This window comes from Athene noctua, chromosome 2 (genome assembly GCF_965140245.1).
Source record: "Athene noctua chromosome 2, bAthNoc1.hap1.1, whole genome shotgun sequence".
NCBI classification, from domain to species: Eukaryota; Metazoa; Chordata; class Aves; order Strigiformes; family Strigidae; genus Athene; species Athene noctua.
The window spans coordinates 106,709,828-106,722,234 of record NC_134038.1 but is presented as its reverse complement, the minus strand read 5'-3'; the positions used below and the strand labels follow the sequence as shown (position 1 = coordinate 106,722,234).

Genomic DNA, 12,407 nt, shown 5'->3' with positions numbered 1-12,407 from the left:
TCATGAGTTTTCTCATTTTTACCCTTCTTATTTATTCTCTCCCCCACTGCACTGCAGGGGAGTGAGTGACCAGATGTGTGGGGCTAAACTGCCTACTGGGGTCAACCCATAACACATGGGATTATTTTACTGACTTTTTCTTGGAAGTTTAAATTCAGTTCATACCCCAAGACATTAAATCGTTTTGTCTGTCTCTATTAGATGCACTTGATCTAAAATAGCAGGAATTTTTATTTTAAAATCTGTGTTTTTAAAAGTTGAACATATTTTTTACTAACATTTAAGAACTCTGTTATGGAAAAAGTTTTTTGTGCATAGAAATTAGTTCCGGCCAAAACATTTTGTCATTTCATATTATCTCCAGGATCAAACAGGAACATAGCTTGTTAGAAAACAAGGTCTAGCATGTATCATTTAAAAAAGAAAAACAATTACCTAGTTAATTTAAAAATTAAATACTGCTTAACACAAAACACCACATTCATACTTACATTGAAAGAATTGGTGCTACACTGTCCAATGAGGCTATCAAAATCCCTATTTCACAAATTCCAGCAGTGAGGAGCAGAGCCCAAGTTGGTTCCCCATTTGCTTTTCCATGACCAAATACCTAGTTCAATTCAAGTAAACAGTAAGATTAGGGAAAGCTGTCAACTATATAGTTATAAAATATTAGCTCTAACTGGAACCAAAAAGAGTCATTAGTTAAAGAAAAATGAAGCAATCTATACTAAAAAAAAAAAAAAAGCTAGAAACAAAATTGCAGATACATGCATTTCCAATATGAAAAGTGTTTACTAATATTTCGAGGCACATCCTACCCAAGGAAGTCTCTATTCAAGACACACATCAATGTGTTGACTCATTGTAGGCTTTCCCCAAACTCAGGAACCAAACCAAGTTGCTGCTATTTTACACCTAACCTTCACTGAAGATAATTATAAATATCTCTGAACAATCTTAAGTCATTCACCAAGAGTAATAGCCCATTTTTAACATAACATCCTACACCAACCTCAGATGTGAGACCACGACCTAGGGCACACATCTGATTAAGACTCCAGAGGTAGGTGTGGGTAAAGTAGGGCATACTCAATCATAAGTTTCCTCACATAACTTAGGTATCAAAATATTTATATAAGCCTCTGAAAAACATATATAGAAACCAAACAAATGCTCCAAATCATCCTCAGGAATCGCTCCATACAAAACAGTCTGTTCTCCTAAATTCAGCCCTAGCTACCTTCAGTGTTTGTGCCATCTACAATTTCTGTGTGTTAAATTTGACAACTGTCCCCTAACTCTGTTCCCAAAATATTCATAGTTATTCAGACATAAGCCTGTTTTTTCTACTTGAACATGTTCTTGGTAGGTTATCACTGAGCTGTGCAACTGTTGGTTATTCCTGGAAACTTGAGGTAAAATTTCAAACTCCAAACTTCACCACAGAAATCACAGCTTCACCCTCTAGACATGAGCTTTTTGAATTTTATTTATATTCAACTCAAGTCTAGTTATCTAATTTTTCCAGATGCAACCCAGCAATTGTGTTAAATATCTTCCAGCAAGAGTTCTCTTTTCTTCAGTTTGTCAGCTCCCTTACTCACTTCCTTTGAGAAAAATTATTTATTTTTAATAAATATTGATTTATTCATAAAACACACACAAAGATGTCGAAACAATCTTAATGATGAAAGTCATGGGATAGAATTCTACTGTTACATATTTGTTGACTTCATTTAGCCTACAAGAATGAATAAAAATTAGGATTGTATCCCTATGATACTATGGAACTGTGTGATGATTCTTGTAAGATTAAATCAAATCTGTTCAGAAATACAAGTTGTAAACATAGCCTGGAATCTGAAGTTCAGTTGTTAGTTGCTTCTTTTGAACCACTAACTTTTGTGTGCAAGAACAAAAATAATTAAATTCCATTGCACAGAAATATCTAAGTTCAAACTTTGCCCTACAGTAGCTTGATTTATCATCCTACACAATTAGAAGTGAAGTACAAATCTTTTCCTCACAGTTCTACAGGAACAGTAGATATAATGCCTCATTTTTCTTGTCACAATATAAGCCATATTTGAAGTATTGTAAAGAAAAAAAAAATCTCACTTGAATAAATGGTACAATGCCATCTCTTGCAATGGCCTGCAACAGACGGGGTGCACCAGTGAGACTCTGGAGACCAGCACCACATGTTGAAAAGAAGGAACCAATCACAATAACCCATGGAGAAGGCCAGGCCAGTGTACCAACCACTAGATTTCCATTAACTGCTTCTCCAAACCTTAGGAAAGGGGGGGGGAGAAGAAAAAAAAAAAAAAAAAAAAAATCACTAAGCATTAAAACAACGTTTACTATGGCTTCAACACTCACATTTCAATGGGTTTGGAAAACAGCACTCTTCAACCATAAACACCATTTCACAGTATGCACTATAGGATTTCTCAACCAATCTCTCTTTATTCTGCTGTTTATTTGGTTTTTTAAATTATAATTTATTCATTTTAAGTGCTGCCTCTAAGCAGACATGCAGCAACTATCAGGTATCATGGCAAGCTTTACAGAATTAACAGCAATAGCAAAAGTATTTACATATACACCCTTTAGATCCTTGTCACTGCTAGGAACTAGATTGCAGAAGTCTGTTCTACAAGTAATACAGGTAAACCCTGGGGCATAAACAGGAGATTCACAACACAAAGCACCAGCCTTTCCTTTTAGCAGTGTGACACTGATATATGGACAAGTAAATAGACACCCATCTCAAGTTATCCATATGTCTTTCTGACTGTTGTGTTACCTGATGCAATTTTTAAAAAGCTATGGCAGACAAGCGTATGGAAGTCAGTAAGAGATGCTTTTTGCATTAATTTGTTATTCAGAATTATATTTACTATTTCTTAAGCATCAGCTTGAGTTGTCTGTATCTTTACTTTGAAGAAAAAGAAATCGGAGATTTTCACTGATGTAGCAATACCATTTTAATGTAAAAATAATACCCTGTTTCTTCTTGTATTAGCTTTGATTAGAATCCAGCTCTTAACTTATACTTTTCTTTCTAGACTAAAAGACTGTGTTTTGAAATAAGTTGTCTCAGCATCATCTACATCACCTTCCAAACAATACCCCAATATCACTGTTTAATCACCAAAAGCAAGCGTGGCTTTAGTAGAAAAGAGAACTAGACACCAGCAAGGAAACAAACGTGAAACCTGTCAACAGATTCATCTTAGTCAACTCATCTTCTCATAAGGAAGAAATTAATTCAAGTCTGGAGATTTTGTTCGTGCTTATCTCCACCACATTAATTCCCTGCATGCTTCATATTGTGCCTTAGATATCCTCAGGCAATTACATGCGTGAAAACTGAAAACTCCTGATCTACAACTAATATTTTAAACCAAAAAACAGTCATATCTCCAGTGGAAATAACAGTCTCCTTCCAATGTAGATGTAAACGTAATGAACTCTCCTTGTAACATAATGTAAAAAATCTTTTTCTGTCTTTGTTCCTCAGGAGCATATTACTCCTCCCAAAGTAATACCACTCCCGTTACCCATCAGCTCCACAAATACTATTATTTTCTTTCTTAAGAACATTTTATTAGGGAAAGTTCCACTTCAAACATTTATCATAGATTCTGCTTCTACTTCTTGAAGGGATATACCCTGATGACCAGTTTTTGCAGCCATCTCAGTTTAACAGATAGACTTTCCCTTCAGTTTTAACCTAAGCAAAACAGATTATGTAAATATTTCCCAGAAGAGCCATTAATAAGTCCTATTAACATAACCCATGATCATAAATAGCGCCCTGTAAAATTAGAAGCTGAATACGACTTACTTATCTCTTAATATCACACCTTCTATACAGGCACCAAACAACACTATACAGGAAAGATCTATTACTGAGACTGAAGGAAGATTACACTATAAATAATCATATACATAGAGAGAAAAAACACCATTTTTCACCTAGGGATGAAATGAAACTGTCCCTAATAATGAAGGGGGGGGGGGGGGGGAGGGTGTTATTTTGTTTGTTCTGGTTGTTTTGTAGCTGCTTTTTTTTATTCTTCCCTGCTACAACTTTTTAGTTTCTATTCTCTACAACGGCATTTGATGCACAGTTGATTTGTGAAGTATTAGGAGTAGCCAGTTCATATATCATGTAACAGAACATATATTTTCTCATGCAGATAAGCATTTGTGTCTTCTAGGTTTTGAAGGTCTAACATTTTCTATTGCTGGTAGTTTGCTTTAAGATTTTTCACTGGTTATACTGAGTATAACAACAAAGTCATCTGCCAGCTGAAGCATGGTACTAAAAACCTCTACATCACTTAACTAAAAACATCAATCATATCTTGGAATTTGAAGCACTAGTAGACTACTGAATATAAATATTTATATATACAAATAAAATTTGAGTTATTTTAATAATATTTATATTTAGTCAATAGAAATATTACTTTTAATTTTAAATTTCATTCTATTTATATTTGGGCAACTCTAAGGACTTTTCAATGAAACCACAATGCTGTTATACATACAGAATGCACACTAGAAAAAAAGTCACAGCATAAAGGATACAAATAAAAGACGTAGTTGAAATTGCCAAAATTGTTCCAGTAGGAATAGATTTCTGAGCATCCTTAAGATCTCCAGATCTGTTTGAACCTGCCATAATACCTTAAAGAAAGACCAAATTTATACGTCATAAAACCAATTAATACTAACTCCATGTAAACAACTAATAGAATAGGAACATTTAACTTTAAGCCCAATTTAACACATCATTACCAACAGAGCAAGCTACAGCAATGTACTATAATCCTGCAAAAATCCTCAATTTATACTTTAATTTTATTCAGAAATTTGTGTTACCACCCACTGTTGACTGAACAAATTCCAGAAAGCTCAAGAAAGAGACAGATGAAAAAATGAAAAAAAATATTTTTCAAAAATAACTTCTGCATCATTTTTTAAATGGACAAATATACAGGAGTAGCAAAATTCTGGGGATGGATGTTATAAACTAATGGAGATTAGCCAGTTTCACCAAATGCACTAACTTTCTACTAAACAGACCATACATGATTAGTTTATTGATTTGCTTGCATATCTTAATAATAAATATATAGAAACAAAAAAGAAACAAACAGACAGGAAGTACAAAAAAATGATTAGGAAATCACATGTACGCATCCCTGTTTGAATCTAACACAAAACCAAAAGTATTTTATAGCACATAGTGTGATGCGAGGGGGGGGGGGCAGGGGCAAATCATATAACAAATGACTAATTCTGCCATCTTTCCTAGAATTGCCCTGACCACTCTTGGGAGGCAAAAACATAGAATCTAATGTCAAGATGTTCCAGTAGAAAAGCAGTTTCAAACTCCATGGAATGAAACCCCAACCACAGGCTCAGATATGACAAGATGTTTATAAAAGAGCCTGAAGTAGAGAAATGGGAACAAGAATACAATGGGAGACTTCCACCTGGTATTCAACTAGTAAACACTGCTACAACTTCTTATCAGAGTTGTTCTGTTACTTGTTATTACAATTCCTTGAGCTGGGACTTTTGAAGAAAAATGTCTCTAGTTATTTCAGTCAAACCTGAGTGACCTGAGAAAAATTATATACAACTAATCTAACCTTTAGGCTTGATGAAAAATTCTCTACTAGTTACAGTTACAGAAAAAGTATTGGCCCTTTAAGGAAATCACAGGCGGTTCATAGCTTGAGTATCTGAAAAAAATCATCCTGATACTCAACTGTTCTCTCATGCATTTGAAGATTAAATTAATATAAAGACACGCATCTTATTTTGAATAAGCATTTAATAACACATGGAGCTTTTGTTTTCTTTCCAGACATCAAAAATAGCACTTAAACTGGTTTCTTCAGTCCTGTAACTCCCTAAAATAAACAACCACCAACTATGTCTCTCTAGCACCAGAGTTTTAAGCACATAAGACTTGGACACACAGGCTACCAATATCACATGTCATCAATAAACATTCACACACAAAAGGTAACCCTTTGTCAGCTGTAAGTACACATCCTCACTCACAAAAAAATAGTTGTATCTACCTGTCACAGATGGGAAATAAATCCCTACAAGCATTGTGAAGTAGGTCATGATGTCTGTAAAAACATAAGGGAGTCCACCCAGTTTTGTCTCTTCTGATCCAGCAACAGATGGCTGATGTTTTTTCTCAACTATTGATCCTTTTTCTGAATAGGTACTCCACAGATTATCTACAAGGGGGTAGAAACAAGAGCCAGTGTCACCTCTGTTTCAGGACATTAAGTAGTGAGAAGGTAATAATCTTATGAATCAGATTATTTTTTTTACATGAAAATCATGATGTTTCCCAACATTTCCTTATTAAGGCAATAATGGAGCAGCAATACAATCAATACCAATTGTAACCGGTGGACATTCCCACTGTATCCTATTAGAAATGCAGTAGTGGTTTTCTTTCATCTAAGAAAGATTTAGTTCTAGAATTAAATTCTAATATATTTGTAGAATGTCCACTTACATTGCACAGACATATGGATGCATTATTGGGACATACTGTGAAAAAGTAAGGAAGCTTATGTTCAGGTTCAGGCAATTTTAGCATATATTCATATTTCTTGTTCTTTATTTTGAGGAGCAGGTAAAAAAAAAACCAAACCACCACTACTTTGTAGTAGTTTGAGTTCTTTGAGACCTGCTGTACAGAACAACTGGACAACAGTTGAGGACTCAGCTGTTCAACAGTGAAGGTATTCCACATGGTGACAAAAGAGAGTAACTGGACTCTAAAAAAGAACTGATAAGCTGAAAAATCCAAAGCAAGAGAAAAGCAGCAGAATGTGGCTCAGATTCTCCAGCAAACTAAGGATGTTTATTCCATGAAGATAGACAGGTCAAAGAACCAGTAGCTTCTGAGAGCTTACATTTGTGGAAACACTGACTGTGCCCCTTGGCAAGATGGTGAGAACACCCAATACTGATTCTTATTTTGAAATGAGGTAAGTTGTACCATGACATGTGAGGAAACAAAGTAAATACTCTCCCTCCCTGTCAAAGAGCCAAAGGATTTTATACCACTGAAATAAACAATTCCCATGGACTGCCAGGATGATGGATCTGATAGCCAATTTTCAGCCATCCAGTACAACTTAAGGAAATTAAGTATTCTAAGCCTTCAAAATAGCAAAAGGTTACCTTGAGCACAATAGGAGATTGACTCTGAATCTCCAGAAATGGTCAAAGATAGGGTACTTGTATCCAGATTTGTAACATAAATATTACAGTTGGTAAACATATATGGAAGCATGTATAAGAAACAGGAGACAGCAGAACAAAGATTAAAAGGAAAGTAAGTATTAACTGCTATAGAATGCTCTGTGTGTTAGCTCATTTGAATGAAGAGGAATAACAAATTTATCTAAAGATATGACCAAAGCCATAAAAACAAGAGTTAAGGAAACAAAAGAATTTTAAATTTCAGGAATTTTAGCAAAGATCTGAGGAGTGACATAAAGCAAGACAGAATCTCCAAATTAGCATCCACTCCCTATGGAACATAAAAGGAAGTCCAAAAATCAGTTTGCCATTGCAAATCAAAAGCACTAAATACTTAATGAGGATTCAGCTTTATTCAGTATGACACAAAAGTGCTAATCCAATCAGACTTGAAAGTTAGTGTACATGTTCAAAATGAATGTTATGACCCAGTGCAGCTGGAATCCCAAGCTGCCACAACTGTACAGAAACATAAACATAAGAAAAATCTATACACTTAGAACATCTCCTGTCCAAATGCTAGTCTGGAAGCTAGAAAGACTGCTTTTCTCCAAACCCATCACTAACTTTCTGTATCACACTGGACAAGCCACAGGACTTCATTCCTCAATGGACCACCTGTAAATTGGAAACAAGTCCTCCCTCAGGAGAGTTTGAGAACGTATTCATGAACAGCTTATTGAAATAAGTGTATCTGGCATACAAAGAGCTAAACACTTTTAAAAAGTTAGCTGTCATAAACACCTTCCTACTTTTTTTTGTTTGAAAGAACAGCGGCTTTGAAAGAGTGCCTATACAACTCCAGTGACCCCCAGATGAATGCATTTGATACTAAGCTTCTAAAACCAGATGGAAACTTTAAAGGAGGAAGTATGGTCCAGGTAGCAATCTTTCACACAAACAGATTAAAACTAAAGAAGTAGCGACAGGCTAGACCACTACATTACTGAACAGATACAGGCCAAACTAATAATGTTCAAAAATTTTTAAATCACTGTGCTTTCCGACTTACCAGTGAGAACTCCACTCATTATTCCTGGAATCCCTTGAATTTCTGTTACATTATTGAGAGTAAAGTAGTCATCACATGTAGCATTAAGCAAAGAACTATCACAGAACAGGCGCCACAGAGATGTAGTCTTTGTTTCATTATTGCTTTCGATAAATTTAGCACAGACATCAAAGTTGCGTTTTGACAATGTACGGTTTCCAAGAAGACAGATACTATAAGCAAAAATAAAAAGTGATCCTTCAAAATAGTGTTATACATTAAACCATTTTTTGTCCATCAGAGACCATGATTCATTCAGTCCTAAAGAAAGAAGTGAAATTAAGTAATACTTTGTATACCTAATAGAACAATGAGCCTGACCAAGAAAATACAAAAATAAGATTAAGCCCTTTTCTAGCAAATAAATTTTAGATGACCCTCAAAAATATTAAAATTCAAAAGGCAGGAAATAAGCCAGGAGGGATAAACAGCAAAATATAAAAACATTGATGAGAGTAAAAATTAATATAAAGTAATTAAAACCTCAGAAATGAAAGAAAATGTAACAACTCAGCAATTCGCAAAAAACAAATTCCTAACAGCAAAAAACATTAAGGATCTAGGAACATTTCTTTGCTAAGCTACAGAAAAGATGTTTACGAGATATCTATTCCAAGCTTGCTTAATAATGAAATGATATATAATATCTTTGAGGACAAAAGAAGGAACATCAAATAAAACATTTGTGTTAGGCAGATAAATCCAAAAACACATAGCATACATCTAATAGTTCTGAAGGAGCTTAGTTAAGAAGCTGACAACAATCAGTAAAAACATACCACTTGGCATTAGAACAAGTATACTAAGCCAAGCAGAATACTGGCCTAGTACAATATCCTTTTTTCTGGTAGTGACTAAGCATAGATGCCTCAAGAAGAGTACAAAACACCGCTTCACCTGGAAGTTGAGCAGATTTAACAGAAAGCTGCTGCTGGAAAGATCACCTTTTCCTTTTAATTGCTCATTTTTCCTTTTAATTCTTATTGAACTGGTGACCCTAGAGCAGCAGGGTGAGCTGATTCAATCCATGGAAACGTCTTCCAGTTTGATTCAACTGGGAGATAATGAAGTAAACTATTTTACCATCTTTACAACAGCCAAACCTAGCAGAGGTTAGTGATGCCAACCTAACTAATCAGCTAAGTGGAAGCTGGTCTTTTTGATGACCAGCTCACCACCAGATCAGTTTTACCCTAGTATAAAACCAGTCTTGAGTTTCTCATTTTGAGGCAGATTGCCCAAAATACAAACAATTATTTTTATTGGAAGATAACCTTCTGTTATTAATTTTTTTCCCCAAGCAACCACAGTAGCAGACACAAATAAGGTTTCCAGGAACTTGGTAATAAACCTTACCTATGCTACATATCCAGATAAACCCTCTTTTACCTATACAGGTGACTGAAAGATTTAAGTATTTCCTTACTGCAAGTCACAGTTTCTCAGAAATTAAACTTTCTTCATGAAAATTTCAATTTTGAACACATTTTACTTCTTTCAATAGAAGACTTGATATCATTTTACAGTATAGTCCACAAATACTGCTTTAATGCTCGATTTGACAGTGCAACCATCAACACTTCAACATACTATGGAATGTGTAATAATCATACAGCAAAGGATAACTTCAGTCCTGCTTAACAGACAGCACTTCATAACAAAAGTTACTAGGCTATTCTGCTAATGTGTTAAGCAGTATAATTTTGTTTTCTCTCTAAGCAGAAAAAGATGCACAAAGTGTAACTTATATACTGATAACTGATCAAATGAAATAATTCTTAGTGAGTCGAGAGTGTTAAACTAAAGGTGCTGAGAGGTAATATGCCAAGTGCGACAATAATAAAATTTTATTTTATTTAACAAAAAGGTAAAAAGCCTTCACAAACACAAGTGAATTTAACTCTGCAATGTCTCCATTAAATACGGAGAAATGGAAGTTTCAAAAATTTCCTCATGACAAAGTTTGAAAGTACGTTTCTTTCGTAACTATGGCTCATAGCCACATTTTCTTAAAGTTTTTATTTTATTCTATAGTTTTTTAGTTTAATTCTTTAGATTAAGCAACTATATGTACTGTCACCTTCCTGTTCTTTAAGTGTGGATGGAATAACTGCCAGTAATTTTAAGAACCAAAGAACATTTTCCAGAGTATGTCTTACGAATGACAGAAAAATTTAGATAGGTAACTCAGAACAAGAAGTTAACACATAATTGCCTAAAACATGTAAAACTTAACACTGAAACCAATGTACCAATGCACTTGTATTTTGAAGTTCAGCTTAAAACATGAAATGGTTACAGTAACTATCCCCTCCCACCACTTTTTTTTTTTTTTTTTTTTTTTTTTTTTTTTAAAGTAACCCACACTACTTAAGAGATACTGCACTTACGGAAAGTCAGGTGGGTCAAAAGCAGTCTTAATAACTCCAGCATATATAGCAATGATGGAAAGAATCACACAGGCAAGGAAGACCAGTGCAAGTTTGTTGACATACTTTACTCCCACAAAAACCACTACAGCCATCAGAATGATAATACATGTTCCATAAACTCTCATGTTGTTCAGCATAGCCTCTGTTTCTTCCCCAACCTCTTCTGCTTTAAATATAGCAGCACTTGGAGAAATGTAGGTCTGCAAGAGATATGCCAAACTATCATACGTGTAATAACAAACATTTAATTAAGAAACCATTTACTTAAACTTCAAAATCTAAACCTCTGTGACGTCAGTTTTACTCTTTCACAAACGAGTGCAACCAGTCAACATAGGCATTTAGGAGGTACAGGGAAGGGGGAGGCAGGGATGAATAAAAACAAGTTTTGAGAATGAGGTACTGCTTTTGATCCAGTTTCTTCTCTCCCCTTTAAGAGTTTCCACTCCTCAAATTCCTGCCTCTGCCAGACAGGAAAAACAGTAAGGATTGGGGGGTGGGGGCAGCTATTGACAAAAATTAAATGAAAAAACAAAACTGCAAACTAGCTCAAACCAGATATATTCTTAGATTAATTTGAAGCATTTCCTGATTAGTGATTCCACTGACTGAAACAAAATATGAAGAATCAAACAAAAGCATAGCTAAAAATGCTTTCAGTACTATAGTCCCCACACGAAAATTTCACAAAATTTAGATACCTTAAACATTGTACCCTGAAAAATATTTTATGGTGAGTTTACCTTAATTTTTAATCTGAAATTGCAACAGCAGATTAGTGCGAAAACAGACAATTTGAACTACCGTGATTTCAAACCGGATTCTCTAAGAGATCTCAATTTCATATAATTTTGTTCTGGGTTCTACCTGAAAAGTTGGAAGCATAGCTTATAGGACTTATACTGATAAATGCAAATGAAAAGACAAACTCTGACCTATAGTTCTGAGACATCTGTGTATTACACTACACCATAAAGATAACTTTATTCCTTCTTCTAACACCTTTACAAAAAACCCCTCTGCTCAGCTATCAAGGGAGTAAAAAAAAAAAGAATAAGGCTTCGTTCAGAGTAGAAGAAAAAATAAACTCAAAAAAAAAAAAGATAAATTGATTCTCAAGATGGAATCTTTAGCTTTTCAGTTCCAAGTCTAAGGTGTCCTAAAGAAAGTGCTATGTGCATCTGGGGATTTTGATCTGGAAAAGGAGATGAGGACATACAACACAGAAGCAGCATAACACAAGTATCAAACTTTTTGCAAGTTTGCTGTGGTACACCATGAACACATGCAGACAAGCATCCAAAGAAGAAATTAATTCCTTCACATTTGTAAATAAACTACTTTTTAAAACTGAAATAATTGACTTAGCTTCACTAAATCCAAGTAACATTTCAGAGGCCCTGAAAATGGGCATTGTTGCCCATGATTTAATCTGCAATCTAATGTGATATTTCACTAAGGACTGCACTATTTCTTGTGGCACCTTTTGTCATTTTTGAAACAAAAGTTGTAGTTTTAAGTTGGTACAAAAATCACTGAATTAAATATTAACATGTCTCCAAAGTCTACCTGTTGATCTGATGTTCTTTTCTGCAAAACCT

General features: G+C 34.7%; 1 protein-coding gene across 5 annotated transcripts in view; it reads right to left on the bottom strand.

Moving 5' to 3' along the window:
* The window catches only part of LOC141957794 (solute carrier family 12 member 7-like), a 66,016-nt gene that overhangs the window by 25,234 nt on the left and 28,375 nt on the right, over window positions 1-12,407 (bottom strand). For all 5 annotated transcript variants that reach the window (XM_074899822.1, XM_074899823.1, XM_074899827.1 and 2 more), the window contains exons 7-13: window positions 10,765-11,006; window positions 8,336-8,547; window positions 6,114-6,281; window positions 4,606-4,704; window positions 3,857-3,914; window positions 2,122-2,296; window positions 492-610 (exon numbers count right to left, since the gene is read on the bottom strand). In XM_074899822.1, the coding sequence (XP_074755923.1) occupies window positions 492-610; window positions 2,122-2,296; window positions 3,857-3,914; window positions 4,606-4,704; window positions 6,114-6,281; window positions 8,336-8,547; window positions 10,765-11,006 (1,073 nt within the window). The remainder of the gene's footprint in view (window positions 1-491; window positions 611-2,121; window positions 2,297-3,856; window positions 3,915-4,605; window positions 4,705-6,113; window positions 6,282-8,335; window positions 8,548-10,764; window positions 11,007-12,407) is intronic.